At 43.4% G+C, this 19818-nt stretch overlaps 2 protein-coding genes across 2 annotated transcripts in view; one reads left to right on the plus strand and one right to left on the minus strand.

Annotated features, from left to right (window-relative positions):
• slc2a8 (solute carrier family 2 member 8) overlaps nt 1-15407 on the minus strand; it is a 30598-nt gene extending 15191 nt beyond the window's left edge. The window contains exons 1-4 of the mRNA XM_080212227.1: nt 15295-15407; nt 7374-7536; nt 6224-6430; nt 1485-1584 (exon numbers count right to left, since the gene is read on the minus strand). Of these exons, the coding sequence (XP_080068353.1) occupies nt 1485-1584; nt 6224-6430; nt 7374-7536; nt 15295-15368 (544 nt within the window). The 5' untranslated portion in view covers nt 15369-15407. The remainder of the gene's footprint in view (nt 1-1484; nt 1585-6223; nt 6431-7373; nt 7537-15294) is intronic.
• Nucleotides 15408-16059: 652 nt separating this feature from the next.
• fbxw2 (F-box and WD repeat domain containing 2) overlaps nt 16060-19818 on the plus strand; it is a 38297-nt gene continuing 34538 nt past the window's right edge. The window contains exon 1 of the mRNA XM_080212215.1: nt 16060-16158. The gene's annotated coding sequence lies outside the window, so the exon portion shown is untranslated. The remainder of the gene's footprint in view (nt 16159-19818) is intronic.

A 19818-nucleotide genomic window follows, 5' to 3' on the forward strand; every position in this document is an offset into this window, starting at 1 on the left:
ATGGTGTTCCATGTACTTGGTGGTTAATTTATCAGTCCCTCTGCATTCACACTTCCTCTCTAATGCAAGTGCACAGGAGGTCAGAGGCCTGACTTTGAGGTTCAGGAAAGTAATGCTTCTAAGCTGCTCATCAAAAGGCCATTAAGGCTTATATTTGAGTCCCTATTGTTTGTAGAGTAAATGAGCATGAACCCAGGCTGGTTTCACACCACAGGACTTCAAATGCATCCTGCAAAACATGCCAATTGATCACAAGATCAAATCTCTTTTATTGCAACACTTTCTCTATCCATATAACATTCCTTCATCAATGCTATTTACTGTCACGATGTGGAATTGCCGGCGTCGGACTGGGGTAAACATAAGAAGTCTCGCAACAGGTTAAAGTCCAACAGGTTTACTTGGTAGCAAAAGCCACTAGTTTTGAGTGCTGCACCTTCATCAGGTGAGTGGGAGTTCTATTCACAAATATGGCTTGTAAAGACAAACTCAATTTACAAAATAATGATTGGAATGCGAGTCTTTACAGTTTGGTATCTTGTCTGCTTTCTTGCATCTTTGTAGAAACTTAACGTCTGTGTCAATATGTGCGATCTTCTTGGTGTAAAGACTTGTATTCCAATCATTATTTTGTAAACTGAGTTTGTATCTCTATATGCCCTGTTTGTGAATAGGACTCCCACTCACCTGACAAAGGAGCAGCGCTCCAAAAGCTAGTGGCTTTTGCTACCAAATAAACCTGTTGGACTTTAACCTGGTTTTGAGAGACTTCTTACTGTATTTATGGTCACAATAGGGGTGGCCAGAGAGCAGGAATTCTGCCTGGCTTGTAGATAATACATTCAAAAGAAGCTTAAACAGGGCATGCCTTTTCTTTGGAAGAAGTGCAGTTGGCCAATCAGCACTCTCAAATTAATTAAACAAACAAGTGTGAAAAAATAAATTGTAGGTAAAGTGGCACAGTGGTTAGTGTTGCTGTCTCAGTGTCAGGGACCCGGGTTCAATTCCAGTTTCGGATCACTGTCTGTGTAGAGTTTGCACGTTCCCTGTGTCTGCGCAGGTTTCTTCCGGGTGCTCCGGTTTCCTCCCACAGTCCAAAGACGTGTTGGTTGGGTTGACTGCCTACGCTAAATTGCCCCTTAGGTGTTAGGGGGAGTAGGAGGGTAAACATGTGGGGTTATGGGGATGGAACCTGGGTGGGATTGTTGCCGGTGCAGGTTTAATGGGCCAAATGGTCTACTTCTGCACTGTATATTCTATGATTACCACTGCAACCATTGCACATCTCCATACCACATTACAAGAGGATAGCAGAAAATTGAGCAAGTGACAACTAGTAGGTGGAAAAGGAAAAGCCAAAAATGAAGTAAGGGTGAGGAGAGAAGGAGCTGGATGGGTGTGAAAGGGTAATGCACAATGACACTGTACACTAGCTCAGTCTTTTAAAACACCCATCAACTTCAAACAAAAAACTCAATTCATACCACCAATATATGAACCCATGATTCCGGTTACCACCATCAGCTGAACACTCGATCCTAACAGCCCTCGGACTTTAGGGTGGGCTGTTTCAGAAATGTACACCTGGAAAAGAAAATGCCCCAAATAAAAAACCCACCTGAAATCACCTGTTGTTTCCAAACTGTTTTTAGTGAAAACAATACTGCGCGTCAATTAAGTGACACTCCAAAAAGCAGGTACACAATCTGGTGTCGACAGGCTTCTTACTGTGTCTACCCCAGTCTATCACCAGCATCTTCACATCCAAAAATATTGTACAATGCAATTTGAAATTGGGTGGCACGATGAGTAGCACTGCTGTCTCACAGCACCAGGAACCCAGGTTAAATACTGGTCTCACGTTCTCCCCCACGTGTTTCCTCCTACAGTCCAAAGGTGTGCGGGTTAGGTTGATTGGCCATTCTAAATTGCTCATTAGTGTCAGGGGGATCAGCAAGGTAAATACGTGGGGTTATGGGGATAGAGCCTGGGTGGGATTGTTGTTGGTGCAGACTCGATGAGCCAAACAGCCTCTCCTTCTACATGGTAGGGATTCTACAAACTCAAAATGGAGAAAGCTGCACCAGTTGTGTTCAAATAAGCCACAATGTCAGTTTGTTGTTATTATTACTCAGTTCTCTATTTCGGAGCTGCTGACATTCCTCACGAGAGCCAGAACAAACCAGTTTTCAGGAACTCCACATTAGATAGGCTCTTATCACTTTCTCAGGTAGGCTTGCCCTCTATTGGTGAGGAGGATTCCTACAGGCTTCAAGTAGGTCAAAGAGTAAATGAAGAGTTTAAATATTAGAGGTTCTGATTTTTTTTTTTAAAACTCGCTCTTCAAGGAAATCTTAAATTGGAAATTGCCCCAAATGCAGCCAGTCCAGACAAGTGGAATAGCTGGTGCTTTCTTACATTAAGCACTGGTACATCGGTTGATCTAAATTTTATTATTTGTCACAATTAAGGCTTACATTAACGCTGCAATTAAGTCATTGAAATTCCGAGTCAGCACAGTCTGGCGCCTGTTTGGGCCAATGCGCCCAACCAGCACGTCTTTCAGAACGTGGGAGGAAACTGGAGCACCCCGATGAAACCTACGGACATGGAGCACATGCAAACTCCACACAGTGGCCCAAGCCGGTGATCTCAGTGGTGTTGGCTTGTTTACGCACCAAATGGTCAGAAGGATACAATTGCTGGCATGCATTTAATCATGCCCTATATGCGAGTTATCAGCACATGAAACCAGGAGGGATTTGTGGGGACAGAATGAAACAAGCAAAGAAAAAGGGAAATCTGGCCACTTCAATCTTCATGCCGCATGGGAAAACACAGTGCAACATTTTTGGTTCTGGTTTGTTTTGAAAGGATTCAATTTTGGAAAGATTGTTCTGGCACACACTTTCCAAATAATTTATTCTCAAATTGAAAAGATGTCCAGTAAAGTCCCGAAAGCAGCCAGTCCAGGCAAGTGGAGGTTCACTAGATTGATTCCAGAGATAAGGGGTTTGTCATGTGAAGAGAGATTGAACAGTTTAGACCATGCTCTCTGGAATTTAGAAGAATGAGGGGAGATCAAATTGAGGTATACAAGATAACAGATGTGGATAAAGTAGACATGGAGCAGATGCTTTCTCTTGTAGGGCATTCTAGGATGAGAGTTCATAATCTTAGGATAAGGGGTAGCAAATTTAAAACAGAGTTGAAGAGAAACTACTACTCCCAAAGGGTTATGAATCTGTGGAATTCGCTACCCCAAAGTGCAGTGGATGGTGGGACAGTATATTTAAGGAGTTAGACAGATTTTTAATTGGTAATGGGTTGAAGGGTTATGGGGAGAAGGCAAGAAAATGGGGATAGGGAGCATGATCCAATGGTGGAGCAGACTTGATGGGCCGAAAGACACAGGAGCAGAATTAGTTCTTAGGAACCTGATCTGATGTTTCTTTATTTGGAAAGTTTGGTATAGCATCATCTGGGTGAAAGTTGTAAAATAAAAAGCCACATTCAAAGCCATTTCTGTCTGTAGGCCAGGCTATGAAGAACTTTGAAATGGGCAAAAGGTCATGAAATTACTCCGGTGCAGATAATGCTGGTTAATAATTGGAGCATTTTGACCTTAATATGCAGAGTTTAGCTGTGATCGTACGAAGTGTGTGAACTAAAAGCCAAGTTTGGAATAACTTTCCATCAAACCATTCAGCAGATGGCCTATTAACATTTAAATTGAGGGGGATCAATGAGATTCTAAAAAACGTAAAACTAGACAACCCACATAATTGTTAAGCTTTCAGTATTTGGCATTTGTTTTCTTATCCAAAACTCAAAGACTTTATTTACCAATTACATTGCGAAATATGTGCAAAACAGGGTGAACAGGATGGCCCATTATATTGCTTCTGGACTGTGACTTGACAATCATGCTTAGCAAAAAACAAAATCACGAGAAACTCTCAGTAAAGGAAGCAACCCTTGGGGGAAGCTTTAAACTAACTTGCTCAAATAGGCAGATTTGGTTTTTAGAGTTGGACAGAGCGAGGATATGTCCCCCTTTCCACTTGCTCTGTTACTTTTCATTCAGCTCACGTCCAACCCTCGCTGCCCCTTGTGATGCCTTGTCCTGATATTGTGGCTTGCTGTCTTGTCTCCTGGAGTTTTTCCCCTTTTTATTCACATTAGCCTTTATTGTGCAGAGCGTAGGCAGATCTGGGGCAGACACTGGGTTTACAATGCATGTGATTTTACTCTCCCTTGAACAAATGAATAACAACCAGCAGTGTGTAAAATAGACATGTGAAACAAAGCTCCCCACTCAGTTACCTACTTTGTTACCCAGTCTTTTGCTGGTCACTGATTGTGCGCTTTTCTCTTTGGGCAGTTGGCCAATATGATATCATAGATAGAATCCCTACAGTGCAGAAGGAGACTATTCAGCTCGAGTCTGCACCAACCACAATCCCACCTGGGCTCTACTCCCATAATTCCGTGCATTTACCGTAGCTCTTCCTCCGACGCTAAGGGGCAATTTAGTATTACCAATCCACCCAACCCACACATCGCTGGACTGCGGGAGGAAACTGGAGCACCCGTAGGAAACCCATGCAGACATGGGGAGAATGTGAAAACTCCATTTCTGAGTGCTGACATTCCTCAAGAGGAAAGTGGGTAACTGAGCTGGGAGCTTTGCTTCGCATGTCTTGTTGTTATTCATTTGTTTGAGGGAGAGTAAAATTGCATGCAGGGTAAACCCAGAGTCTGTCCCAAATCTGCCTCACAAAAGGAACGTGCAAATATGGATGAAGTAACAAAAGTATTATGGAGACACCTCACTTGAAGCTGAAATTGTACTGAAACTGCCAACAGCAAACTACAACTTATTTAAGGGTTTCTCATGGGATGAAACTTAATCACCGGCCACCTCTCTCCAACGTACTCCTTATGTGACAGTTTTCGAAGAGGCAGCAATTTAATTTCATTTTCATTGTTAAGCTTTGAATGAATGGAGAGACAGAATAGGAGAGTGGTTAACGCAATTCTGATAATTGACAAAATACAGCAGCTCATTATACACTGAGTGACTGTAATGTGCTGTTCACTGGTTTGGCCTTTTACATCGGTTCTAAAATTACAATTTAAATTTCTTGTACAGGACAATTAGGTAGAGGGTCAGCCTGTAACAAATAACTCAATGCATATTGATATGCTACAGGGCAGCATGGTGGCATAGCGGTTAGCACTGCTGCCTCAGGGCGCCAGAGATCCAGATCCAATTCTGGCCTCAGGTCACTGTCAGTGTACATGTTTGCATGTTCTCCCTGTGTCTGCATGGGTTTCTTCCAGATGCTCCCGTCTCCTCCCACTCTCCAAAGATGTACGGATTAGGAGGTTTGGCCGTGCTAGATTGACCCTAGTGTCAGGGGATTAGAACGGTAAATATGTGGGGTTATGGCAATAGGACCTGGGTGGGATTGTGGTCAGTGCAGACTCGATGGACCAAATGGCCTCCTTCTGTACTGTAGGAATTCTATGATTCTATAATGAAATGTGGAATTTTTGCAATGTTTTATATTAACCACAAATGATTAAGTGCTGAGTAACTGAAAAATAAGGCACTGAAGCAAAGCTACCTAGTAATTATCAAATTAGCCTAATACAGTTTTGACATTGTTCGTGTGACGTTTGCTCTTGATTCCATTGAGACCTGTGAACAAACACTTACACATCCCAAGTTTAAAGTTTATTTTCAGTCATAACTAGGCTTACATTAACACTACAATGTGAAAATCCCCTAGTCACCACACTCCAGCACATGTTCGGGCACACTGAGGGAGAATTTAGCATTGGCCAATGCACCTAACCAGCACATCTTTCAGACTGTGGGAGGAAACTGAAACACCCGGAGGAAACCCATGCAGACACAGGGAGAACGTACGGATTCCGCACAGACAGTGACCCAAGTCGGGAATCGACCCCGGGTCCCTGAGGCAGCAGTGCTAACCACGTTGCCAGAAGACACAGCAAGTGCCGGAAGGGTTAGAGACAGAGAAAGTGGCAAGTTTCAGGACAGATCACAAGTAGCAAGGGGGAGTGCAGTTGGAATTTACTTTGCATACTGCATTTTTACAGATTTAAAGTAGGTCATTTTTGTCAATAATTCACAGGTGCTCATGTTAAGAAAGAAACCCACTCAGGTTCAATGTGGAGACATTGTACTTACTGGCACAACGAGCGAGGTCACTCCACTGGCCAATCCAGTGAGTACTCGGCCACCGTATAGCATCCAGACATTCTGTGCTGCAATGATCAGCATAAAGCCAGCGACATACGGAACAGCACAGATCATTAGGCTTAGCTTTCTGCCAATTCCATCAACAATCCATCCTCCAATTATGCCACCCACAGCTGCTCCGATTGTAACTAAGGACTACAAAGAAGTTAGATAACTATTTCAATTCGTTCAAGTAAACATTTCAATTCTTCCATTTAGTTTTGTATCAGGTGGGCGGTAAACATCCGTAACCCTCAATGAGGAAACCAGACATACAATCAACCAATTTAAGTTAATCCACTCTGGATTCAGGCAGTCTCTGCAGGCAAAGTGGTAGAAATCTTCATGTTAAAAAGCTTAGTGTTCAACTCTTGATTTCAGTATTCCAGTAGTTCAAAAAAATGACCAACTGGGGGCACAGCATGACGAGTGACAGGGGAAGTGTGAATATGGGGGTAATAAATCAGCTACCTAAAAGTTCCGAGAAATAAAAACAGAAAATGCTGGAAAATCTCAGCAGGAATGACAGCATCCATGGAGAGAGAATAGAGCCAAGTTGAATCTGGTTGATGCTTCGTCAGGCCTGCTGGATTTACCAGCATTTTCTGTTTTTTGTTTCAGATCTCAGTGCCGCAGTATTTTGCCTTTACCCAAGGATTCTGTCTGAATGGTATAATAGACTGCTAATGTGCTATTCCTCAAGCCCATCTTAACCACCACCAACCTTAAATGTGCAGGTTAGGTGGATTGGCCATGCTAAATTGCCTCTTAGTGCACCAAGATGTGTAGGTTAGATTAGTGGGTGAATGTGTGAAGCTACAGGGATAGGATGGGCTGTGTGTCTGGGTAAGGTGCTCTGTCAAAGGCTTGGTGCAGACTCGATGAGCCAAATGGCCTCCTTCTACACTGCAGGGATTCTATTAATGATGTCAGGTGGGGGAATGGAAAATTAAAGAGGCAAATCAAACATCCTGTGTCGAGTTCAATAAGAGGAAGTACAGCAATGAAGGGGAACCAAAATAGAACTTTAAGAATTTGCTCAACTGCAGCACATGCAAAGGTTGACAGGACATCCATGGATTATTCAGTTATTGCTTACCCCAAACCAGGAAGCCTGACTGGAATCAAGATTCAGAGATGGGTTTGGATTGGTTTCCAATTCTGGAATGGCAGGAGAACTGTAACCAAGAACAAATCCGAAACTAAGAGGTCCCAAAACAGCAGCAAATGTGGCCAGGTACAGATTCTTATTACGCACATTGCTGTGGAAAGACAGGGGAAAAAAAAGCCACCTTTTAATCCAGAAATGCTTTAAAGTTTGAACATTTAACACTGGAACAAGCACTGTAAACTATAAATGTCCTGAGTGCAAAATTCATTGTTCATCTTTTAGCCAGTTTGAAATTACTGTGCGCTACAGCAAGCAAGATTTGTCACACACACAAGCTGCTATTTAACCAACTGAAAATCATCTTGATAATAATATCGATTTCGAGGAACACATGGAACCTTGAAAAGAATCAGACATGAGCAGAGGGAAAAACTAAGCCTCAGATGTTGAGTTAAGCACAGTTACTTGCAATTTGCACGTCAAGAGTCAGGTTTGCAACGACAATACTTCCTCCTTTTCGATCCATTCGGAAATATAGGATAAAGCTGAGTAGCCATGATAAATTGCCCCTTAGTGTTAGGAATTAGTGGGGTAAATACATGGGGTTATGAGGACAGGGCTCGCATAGGATTGTTGCCAGTGAAGAGTCAGTGGACTGAATGGTCTCCTTCTGCACTGTAGGGATTCTACACTGCTTGTGTCTGTTCACAACCCTGCAACAGTGTTCCTTTTGAGTCTCTCATGTAGAGATGTCCACGTGGTGCTGTGGAGCAGGAGATTTTATTTTGGAAGGCAAGAATTAAAAAATGCAAGGAAAATGAATCATTAAGTGTCCTGTTTGAAACTATTTATTGACTGTTATACAATAACTGAAATGATCCCTGTGGCATTTTCAGATATACCTACTTTTTTATTCAAAGAACACCACAGCACAGGAACAGGCCCTTCGGCCCTCCAAACCTGTGCCGATCATGATTCCTGCCTAAACCAAAACTGTATGCACTTATGGAGTCCGTATCGTTCTATTCCCATCCTATTCATGTATTTATCTACTTGCCCCTTAAATGTCGCTATTGTACCTGCTCCCACCAGCTCCCAAGGCAATGCGTTCCAGACATTCACCTCCCGTGTACAAAAAAACTTGCCGCACACATCCCCTCAACTTTTCCCCATGTACCTTTAATCAATGTCCCCTATTATTATTAGGCTTTTCTACTTTAGGAAAGAGTATCTGACTATCCACTCTGTCCATGCCACTCAATCTTGTAACATCCACCAGGTCGTCTTTCAATCTCCATTGTTCCAGTGAGAACAAACTGAGTTTATCCAACCTCTTCTCATGGCTAATTTGTTCATGGGAAGTGGGCATCACTGGCTGGGCGAGCATTTATTGCACACCCCTGAGGGCATTTCAGAGGTAATGCTGTGAGCCTGGAGTCACATGTAAGCCAGGCCAGGTAAGGATGGTAGATTTCCTTCCCTATAGGACATTAGTGAATCAGATGTTTTTTAAATGACAGTTGACAAAGGTTCCATGGTCATCATTAGGCTTTTAATTCTGAATTCAAATTTTACCATCTGCCATAGTGAGATTCGAACCCTGATCTTTACCCTGGGTCTCTGGATTACCTGTCCAGTGACAATAGCACTGCTTTCCCAAGATGTCTATGCTCCAAACTGAATTAAACTCAATTATTTTCCTGCATTCTAGTGAGAAAGATGTATATGAAAAAGATAATTATTCTAATGTTAAATGCAGAAAGACGGACCATAGTAACAACGAACAGTGGACGATATCCTATAGGGTCAGTTGTTGAAGAAACGTAAAATATTTTTCAAACATGTCAGAACAATGTCAGGGTGGCACAGTGGTTAGCACAGCTGCCTCAGTGTCAGGGTTCGATTCCCAGCTTCAGTGCTCCGGTTTCCTCCTATAATTCAAAAGACGTGCTGCTTAGGTGGACTGGCCAGGCTAAATTCTCCCTCAGTGTACCCGAACAGATGCCCAAATGTGGTGACTAGGGGATTTTCACAGTAACTTCATTGCAATGGTAAAATAAGGCTATATGTGATACTAATAAATAAAACATTTGATTCAAAAATACTTTGCAATAAACTTGAGCCAAAGGATGAGTCAAAAACTAAACTTAATTCTGTTTTAGAAACAGGCCTTTCCTCTAAAGGTTGGTGAAGGACTATAACAAGGCATCGTGGCTGTATACATACTGACACAGACAGCTAATTGGCTAACAGGAAGCAGAGAGTAGGCATAAATGGGTCTTTTTCAGGTGAACAAGATGTAGCCTGGGGTATGCCACAGGGATAAGTGCTGGGGCCTCAACTGTTTACAATTTATATAAAATGACTAAGATGAAGGAACCAAAAGTTATGGTTGCTAAATTTGCAGATGACATGAAGCTAGGTAGGAAGGTGTGAAGTTTGCACATTCTCCCTATAATTCCTCTAGGTGCCTCTCACACCAAAGATGTACGGGTTAGGTTGATTGGCCATGCTAAATTGCCCCTTAGTGTCAGGGGAACTAGCAAGGTAAATACACGGGGTAAAGAGATGGGTGGAATTGTTGTCAGTGTAGGCTCGATGGCCGAATGGCCTACTTCTGCACTGAAGGGATTCTATTCTATGGTAAGTTGTGAAGAGACACAAGGAGGCCTTAAACCTCTCTTCCCTGCCAACAAAACGCAGGGCATTTTCTTACAATTTGATCCCATTTTCCACCTTTGCAACACATTAATAGATCCCAATGCATCTGAAGTCAACTCACTGAGCAGCATCAGGAAATAGCAGTAGGCTGCAGTTGATAAAATATTTAGTACATCAGAGAAGTGAGTTGCACTTCAGTTTGAAAAAACACAAACATTGCTCCGGACGTAGGGCCTCAATTAGCCAGGCTGGTTTTTCCAAACAATCAGATATTAATTCTCAGCTGCGTAGCTCTCATCTTCCAGACTGAACGGTGAGGTAGTGGAAATGACAGGTCAAAAATCCAGGAAAGTGTAACTGGAGTTAGAATATTCTAACACATAAAACTTTATATTTGGGACAGTTTGAGCGTTGAGCTACATGAATGAAAACGTCCAAGCCCACAGCAGAGGATTTATTGGAGCTATCAGTGATCTAAGGGATAGGCCTGCATAAACCACACGAGGAAATGCTGATTCACATTTGAACAAAGCACTTAAATTATCAAACACGATAAGCAAACTTTGAATACATATATAAAAATGGAAACATGTGCAGGAGGCCACCATTTGGCCCATGTCTGCACCAGCTCTCCAAACCAGCATCATGGTCTAGTGCCATTCCCCTGAACATTGTTTGAATAGAAATAATGCCCTCTTGAATGTCTCCCCTGAATCAGCCTCCACCACATTCCAGATCTGAACCACACTGTGAAAAAGCTGTTTCGCACACTGCAGTTGCTTATTTTGCAAATCACTTAATCCATTCCCTCCCTCATTCTCGATCTTTTCACAAGCAGGAACTGTTACACCCTATCCAGGTCCTCACAACTTTGAAGGCCAGACTTTGTCTCCAAAAGGATGGTGCGATGGTCAGTCCTACCAATACTGTCATGAGCAGGTGCTTCTGTGACAGGCAGGCAGAATGATGAGGATGGGGTTGAGTATATTTTTTCCTCTTGTTGGTTCCCTCATCACCTGTTGCCCAGTCTGGCAGCTTTATCCTTTAGCATTTGGCCAGCTGGGTCTCTGGTGGTACCACTGAGCTACTCTTGATAATGGACACTGAAGCCCCCACCCAGAATACATTCTGCACCCCATGGCACAGTCAGTACTTCCTTCAAGTGATATTCAACATGGAGGAGCACTCATTCATCAGCTGCCAAGTGTGGCACATCTTAATCAGCAGATTTCCTTTCCCATGGGGGACCAGATACCGTGAGACCTCATAGGTGCCGGAGGCAATATTGAGGACTACAAGGCAGGTCCATCCTGATTGTATGCCATTGTGCTGCCACCTCAGCTAGCTCTGTTCAGTCAGTGGTACAGGTTGTACTCACAGTTGGTAAGGGTGGTGGCCTGGGATTATATGTAATGTATGATTCTATGTTTTTGATAAGCGAGGGGATTAAGGGTTATGGGGAGAGGGCGGGAATGTGGAACTGAGCCACGACAGATCAGCCATGATCTTATTGAATGGCAGGGCAGGCTCGAAGGACTGGATGGCCTACTCCTGCTCCTATTTCTTTCTTATGAATATGGCACTTCACACTGCTGTCTGTGACAACTCTCCTAAATTTGGCACAAGCCCCCAGATGTTAGCTAGACTTTGCAGGATTGACAGAGCTGAATTTTCCAGTGCCTAGGTTGATGCTGGGGGGCCTGTCCAGTCTCATTTCTTTTTATTGACGTTTTACAGTTTGAATCAACTAAGTGGCTTGCTATTTCAGAGGGGAACAAAGAATCAGTCACATTTTTGTGGATCTGGCACAGTCACCATGTGAAGATCTTCATCTGTTCTTTAAACAATGAAATGTAACATCAAGACATTTACTATTCTTGGTTTGCAGATACGTCCAACTCCAAATAGTAAGTCACATGCTGAGACTAGAGATTAACAGTGCATTCATTCTATGATTTAGCTACGCTAATGCAATCATTGATTTCAGACAAACACTTCATTCTTTGTGCCGTTTACCATCATCCTTGTTAGTTTGATTTATAATTATTCACTGGATTAGAAACTCGCGAATGCCGTTCCCATTATTGAAGGAGGGAAGGAATAATCAGGTAACAGCAAACCTGTCATCTTAACATCATTCTGGGGGAGGGGGGGGTGTAACTGAAATTAGTGAGATTTGGACAGGTATCAGTTGATCAGAGTCAGGATGGGCTTTTGACTTGTCACATGTATTAGTGTACAGTGAAAAGTATTGTTTCTTGCATGCTATACAAACAAAGCATACCAATCATAGGGAAGGAGAGAGTGCAGAATGTAGTGTTACAGTCATAGCTAGGGTGCAGAGAAAGATCAACTTAATGAAATAGGTCCATTCAAAAGTCTGACAGCAGCTGGGAAGAAGCTGTCCTTGAGTCGGTTGGAACACGACTGCAGACTTGTATATCTTTTCTCCGATGGCAGAAGGTGGAAGACAGAATGTCTGGGGTGCGCGGGGTCCTTGATTATGCTGGCTGCATTTCTAAGGCAGTAGGAAGTGTAGACAGAGTCATAGATGGGAGGTTGGTTTGTATGATGGACTGGGCTTCGTTCACGACCCTTTGTAGTTTCCTGTGGTCTTGGACAAAGCAGCAGAGTCGTATCTGAAGTTTGTAAGTGAGATGGAAGTTTAAGAGGCCCACTGTGCAGTAGTGTAAACGATGAGAGCAGCAAGTTACAAAGAGATAGACACTAAAATTATGATCGATGAATGACAATGGAGGGAAATGTGAGGCTATCAACTTTGGATCCAAGTTGGAAAAAATGGAATATTTTGATAATGGAGAGAGATTGGGACCTGTGGAGGAACAAAGGGAATTAGGTGTCCGTGTACTAAAATTCCCAAAAACCAAGTACATAGGTATATTAAAAAAATTCAAAAAGGATTGGGCAGCACAGTGGTTAGCACTGCTGCCTCACAGCACCAGGGACCTGGGTTCAATTCTGGCCTTGGGACACTGTCTGTGCGGAGTCTGCACAGATTTCCTCCAGGTGCTCCAGTTTTCTCCCACAGTCTGAAAGACACATCACCCAAGGCCAGAATTAAACCCTGGTCCCTGACATTCTCCAAGGTGGCCTTCACGACTCACGACAATGCAGAATCACCGAGCAGAAACCGATAGCCAAGTTCCACACACGAGGACGGCCTCAACCAGGGTCTTGGGTTCATGTTACACTACCTGTAATCCCCTACTTGACTTGCCTGGGCTTGCAAAATCTCACTAACTACCCTGGCTTGAAACAATTCACACCTCTTCAACCTGTGCTTAACTCTCTCTTCACTCACACTGTCTGTACCCTGTAAAGACTTGATCACCCGTAAAGATTTGTATTCCAACCAATACCTTGTAAATTGAGTCTGTGTACGTATGCCCCATTTGCGAACACAATTCTTCACTCACCTGAAGGAGCAACGCTCCGAAAGCTTGTGCTACCAAATAAACCTGTTGGTTTAACCTGATGTTGTGAGACTTACTGTGAGGGGCAGTGCTTACCAAAGTGCCACCATTATTCTGCTGTACTCCGACTTGTGTAATTTGGCTTCTGTGTTTATCTACATTACAACAGTTGCAACTTTTGAAGCAAAGGAAGGCTTTGAAAGTGTGAGTGCACACATTAAATGCGAGCCTGGCACGTACTTTGACATGCAAGCTGTGTACATTGTTTGTTGCCATTCCCATTAGAAACAATAGACTTATTTTTACGCTGATGAGGGTAGATTTGAAAATCCAGCAAAATAATCACATGCTTCACTAGACATGCAGACTTCTTTACCCTACAGTGTTGCTGCCAATGACAGCCAAACTAAGAAGGGATACACTGTGAAATGTGTTTCCACTGTGCTGTATGTAAATGACAGCTGCAAACTTATAGACATAGGGTGTGAAATGTCAGATTATAGCTACATTGGAACAGCATAACTCCTGCCTACATAGAATCCCTACAGTACAGAAGGAGGCCATTTGACCTATCAAATCTGCACTAACAATTAGACCCAGGCCCTATCCACATCATTACCTCACTAATCCTTCTAACCTACACATCCTGGGACACTAAGGGGCAATTTGCACGGCCAATCAACCTAACCCACACATCTTTGGACTGTGGGAGGAATCCGGAGACCCGGAGGAAACCCATGCAGAGAATGCGCAAACTCCACACAAACAATGACCAGAGCCAGGAATCGAACCAAGGTCCCTGGCACTCAGTGGGTGCGAAGAGCTGTGCCGCCCCAGGATCCTTTATATTTACTTAACCCTGCTCCAAAGGAACACCCTTGTAAGGGAAATATAGTACATCTACTGTGAATTCTCACACTCCAGAGGAAGAATGTTACCTTAAAATCACAACTGCCTCTCTTAAATTGAAGCAACACCTCACACAAACTGAAAGCAATAATATTACATTTTTCATATGTCACTAACAAGATTTAGAGGGAGGGGCAGAACAAGCTTACAAACCTTTATGCACCCACTGCAATGACTATCATGCAGAGATACACTAATGGAAATCATTCAGCATTATCTTCAGAAAACAGGCACAATATGCAGCTGGCAAACTCACTGAGCAAAAAAAGATAAAATGCAGTTGGGACACTCAATGAAAATATATAAAATCCAAGCATAAAAGCAAAATACAGTAGCTGCTGGAAACCTAAAATAAAAGCAGTAAATGCTGGAAAATCTGGCAGCATCAGGAGGAAGAAGTAGAGTTAACTTTGTGTCCATCATGACTCTTCTTCAGAATCTTAAAGGGTCATATTGGACTTGAAAAGTTGTGTCTGCAATATATAAAATCAGCTGGCAAACTCAGTAAAATAATGTAAAATACAAAGGAAACACAGTAGGGACACAGAATTATAACAGTGATGCAGCAGAGGTGGCCATTTGGCCCTTCATGCCTGCACTTGTCCTGCAATTTTACTCAGTGCCATTCTTTCACACTTCTTCCCATTTCACTGCACATTCTGCCTTTCCCAATTGCAGTCTAATTGCTTTGTGAAAGCCGTGATTGAATCTGCTTCTACCACCACACTCAGGTAGCTCACCCCAATCCATGACCCACCTTGCCGTGTGGAAATGCATTCTGTAATATCACTGACTGTAAACCTAACCCTCATACTCTGCACCCTGACTGGGAGCAACTGCTCCTCAGTTACTCCGACACTCAAGAGTGCTGGAAAGTCTGTGCGAGTTGTAATTAGGACACTCACAGGAGATATTGCTGCTCCTCAGGCTCGCTGTGGGAAGCGGGCTGCAATAAGGCTCTGCGCTCCTCATCGTTCATCGTCCGTCCTGCTGTCTACAGCCTACAATGGGAGCATGCGCCACACCCGGCCCCTTCCCTAGCTCCTCCCCATTCCCGCGTGACGAACCGCAAACCCCGCCCAGCCCCTCCCCATTCCGCCCTCCTGCATGACCCGCCTCTAGCCTGACCCTCTTCCTAACTCCGCCCCTCCCGCAATGCACGCCGCTAGCCCCGCCCTCTCATCTGAAAGGCCCATCCCCGTCCACGTGACCCACCCCTAACTCTTACACAGCCGTAACCTTTAACCTCAGGTGACCCACTGTCTGACAGCCCTTTACTGACAGTTAGTCCTGCCGCCTCTAACCCATAGAAAGAACCTTTGTTAATCCGCAGCCTCCGCGCTCTTCCATCTACAGGCCAGCTCCCATTCTCTCCCCACCGCGAGCAACCGACTGCTCACATCACTCTCCCACCCCCCCACCGCGCGCGCTCCAACCATTCCCATGCGACCATGTGCACAACCGTGTGTGAATATCTGGGGGCCGCCATCATTATTATTGGCTCATCAGGAGGAAGCGGGAGTTGCGTATGCGTGCTGAGCTAGCGCGTACTCCCTCTCAGTGGCGTCATCGGTGTGCGACCATCGGGAGTGACGTCTTACACCCGGCGTCCGCGAACAGAAAGTGTTGAACGCGCAAGCGCGGTGATCCTGCCGCGTCATTTCCGGCCGTCTCCAACTTGGACTTGTCCCTGTGTGCGGCAGGGGGGCCCGGGTGTGGAGTGAATGTCCCCTCGGCTGGCCGCTAGCGACCGCAACTATGCTGACATGGTAAGCTGCCAACGCGCACACTGGCCTCCAGGCTGCTCATTTAATATCTGGAGGAGGTAACTTTTTGATAGTGGGTGATGTTGGGTTGGGGGTGGGAACTGTTTACATTGACCTGTAGAGAAAGATCAACTCCATACGAGGTAGGTCCATTCAAAATGATGGCAGCATAGATCTCTTAGTCATAAAGTTATAGAACAGTATAGTACTGTTTAGACTCATAGATTGCAATCCATACATTGTGTGAGTACGACTTTGTGTTGTCCACACGTATTATTTCTATTAATGAGGCATCGTTGAATGGTTTCAAGAAGGAGATAGCTATATTCCTAATTTAAAAAAAGGGGATATAGGGAATAGGTGGGGAGGTGAATTTGAGACCAGGGAGAGATCAGCCATGATCTGACTGAATGGCAAAGCAGGCCCAGAGGGCTGAATTTGCCTACTTCAGCTGCTAGTTCCTATTCCTCTAAACCTCACAAAAACCCTGTTCACAGTTGATCTTGAGAAAGACCATAACCACACTATATTGGAAAATAGTAGCCACATCTGCACCTCCCTTGAAGTGTTAGAATCATAGAATCCCTACAGTGCAGAAGGAGGCCATTCAGCCTATTGAGCCTGTACTGACACAATCCTGCCCAGGCCTGATCTCCAGATATTTACCCAGCTAATCCCCTGACATTGAGGGGCAATTTAACATGACTAGTCAACATAACTTGCACATCTTTGGACTGTGGGAGGAAACTGGAGCACCTGGAGGAAACTCATGCAGACACAAGGAGAATACGCAGACTCCACATAGACAGTCACCTGAGGCCAGAATTGAACCTGCGTCCCTGGTGCTGTGAGGCAGCAGTGCTAACCACTGTAGCATCCAAGTCTTAAAGTTGGTTTATGTAACTGATGAACAAACTCAATTTATATAACCTGGTGATTCAACTGTGTAATTTTAAAGGGATTTGGCTTTTTAAGTGAAAGTAGCTTCTCCTCTAGTAATAATCATTAACTTCTCTTGTAATATAATATTGAGTTGGAATATTATGCTTTTCTCAATGCTACATAATGTAACGCCAGATCTCTTATTAATATAGTTATTCAGGTTTAATGGTGTGATAATTTTTTTTAAGGGCACATTTCCTGGCATTACTTCCAAAGTTAACATTAATTTTAAGCATTGGCTTTAATTCTGAATATATGGCTCTTGGGGAATATATTGCATTGGCATTCTCTTTATTTGTTCTTAGGTTGTGGTCATAGTTGGTAAGGTCAGTGTTTATTGCCTGCCCTGAGAAGGCAGTGAGTCACCTTGTTGACTGCAATTGAAAGGTTTGCTGGGCTATTTCAGGGGCATCTATTGGTCAAGTTTATTGCTGTGGGCCTGGAGGCACATACAGGAGAGAGTGGGCAAGGATAGCAAAATTCCTTTCCTAATGGACATGGTGAACCGGATGAGCTTTTACAGTGGCATGGTAGTTTTGCCAAGGGTGGCATGCTGGTACAGTATGGGTGGCACAGTAGCTAGCATTGCTGCCTCATAGCCAGCGACTAGGGTTTGATTCTCAGTTGGGTCACTGTCTGTGTGGAGTTTGCATGTTCTCCCTGTGTCTGTGTGGGTTTCTTCCGGGTGTTTTGGTTTCCTCCCATAGGCTGAAAGACATGCTGCTTAAGTGCATTGGCCATGCTAAATTCTCCCTCCGTGTACCTGAACAGGTGCCAGAGTGTGACAACTAGGGGATTTTCACAGTAACTTCATTGCAGTGTTAATGTAAGCCTACTTGTGACTAATAAATAGTTTTATGATCACCATTTCTGAGCTTTCTTGTTTAATTTTCTGGTTGCCATGGTGGGATTTGGACTCGTGCCTCTGGATCATTAGACCAAACCTCAGATTACTAGACCCCTGAAATTTGAGTTTCAATCCAATTCCATCTTTCAGGATGGGATATAGAGGAAAAAAAAAAGCAGGCTTGCAATAAAGGTATGGTGATGATCGTGGGTGATTTTAATCTGTACATTGGATGAATCAGGTTGACAGAGGTTGCCTGTGTTTTCAGGACAATTTCTTAGAGCAGTATATTCTAAAGCTAACCAGAAAGCAGGCTATTCTAGACCTGGTAAAGTATAATGAGGCAGGATTAATTTGTGACTTAATATAAAGGCAACCCTCGATCATAACATGATTGAATTTTGTATTCAGTTTGCGGGAGAGAAGTGTGGGTTGAAAGTTAGTGTTTTAAACTTAAAAGCATTTATAAGGCTAAAAAGGGGAAATTAGGTTAAGGAGTAATGTTAGTAAAGATGCAGTGAAAGTTAAATAAGAAGATATTTGAAAACACATCAAAAATTCCAGCAAGTAAGAAAGATTCTAGGTCAAAAACACATTATTGATTAATTAAGGAGGTTAAAGGTGTGCAACTCTGCAAAGATTAGTATCAGGTTGAAAAATGGGACAAATATAAAAGAAGCAAAGCATGACGTAAAGGGAGAAATTGGAGTACGAGAGAAAGCTAGCTGGGAATGTTAAAAAAAAGTAAGAGATTCTGCAGGTGGGTGCCTGGAATGCCCTGCCTGAGGAAGTGGTGGAAGCAGGCACACTGGCAACATTTAAGAGGCATCTGGATGGGTGCATGAATAAGGAGGGAATAGAAGGATATGAACCAAGTAAGGGCAGAAGCTTTTTCTTAAAGTTAGGCTTGGAGGACCTGTTTCTGTTCTGTACTTTGCCCTTTGTATTTAAAAAGGAAAAGCATAATTAAAGTGAGCATTGGTTCTCAAGAGAATGAGACTGGGAAATTGGATGTATTGAACAGCTATTTTGTGTCTGTTGACACTGTAGAAGACAAAAATGACACCCCAATGAATCAAGAAATGAAAGGGATGGAGGAATTTAAAACAATTACAATCGCCAAGGAAAGGGTAAATATGTAGAAGATAGGAGCAAGAGGAAACCATTTGGCTCTTTGAACCTGCTTTGCCGTTCTTCACGATCATAGCTGATCGTCCAACTCGATAGTTTAATCCTGTTTTCTCCCCATTAATTTGATCCCGTTCGCCCCAAGTGCTATATCTAGCCACCTGTTGAATACATTCAATGTTTTGGCATCAACTACTTCCTGTGGTAATGAATTCCACAGGTTCACCATTTTTTCGGGTGAGGAAATGTCTCCTCATCTCTGTCCTAAATGGTCTACCCTGAATCCTCAGACTGTGACCTCTGTTCTAAGAAGTTATTAGGTCCTGATGGACTTCATCCTTGGATCTTAAAAGAAGTTATTTCTGGGATTGTGGATGTATAATTTTCCAAATTTCCCTAGATTCAGAAAAGGTCGCATCAGATTGGGGAAATACTGAATGTGACTCCTCTATTCAAGAAAGGAGGGAGACAGAAAACAGGAAACCCCCAACCAGTTAACTTGACATCTATCATAGGGAAAATGCTGGAATCTATTATTAAGGAGGTTATAGCAGGGCACTTGGAAAATTTCCATGCAATCCAGCAGAGTCAACATAGTTTTGTGAAAAAGGAAATTGTGTTTTGCTAATTTATTTTGAGGAAGTGGATAAAGGGGGCCTGTCAATGCGGTGTACTTGAGTTATAGAACCACTGGGTGCATCCAGACAAAATTGTTGGTTAATATGAAAGGCGATTAACCAGCATTG

Source organism: Carcharhinus amblyrhynchos, chromosome 25 (genome assembly GCF_965287045.1).
Source record: "Carcharhinus amblyrhynchos chromosome 25, sCarAmb.v2.hapA, whole genome shotgun sequence".
Taxonomy (NCBI): Eukaryota; Metazoa; Chordata; class Chondrichthyes; order Carcharhiniformes; family Carcharhinidae; genus Carcharhinus; species Carcharhinus amblyrhynchos.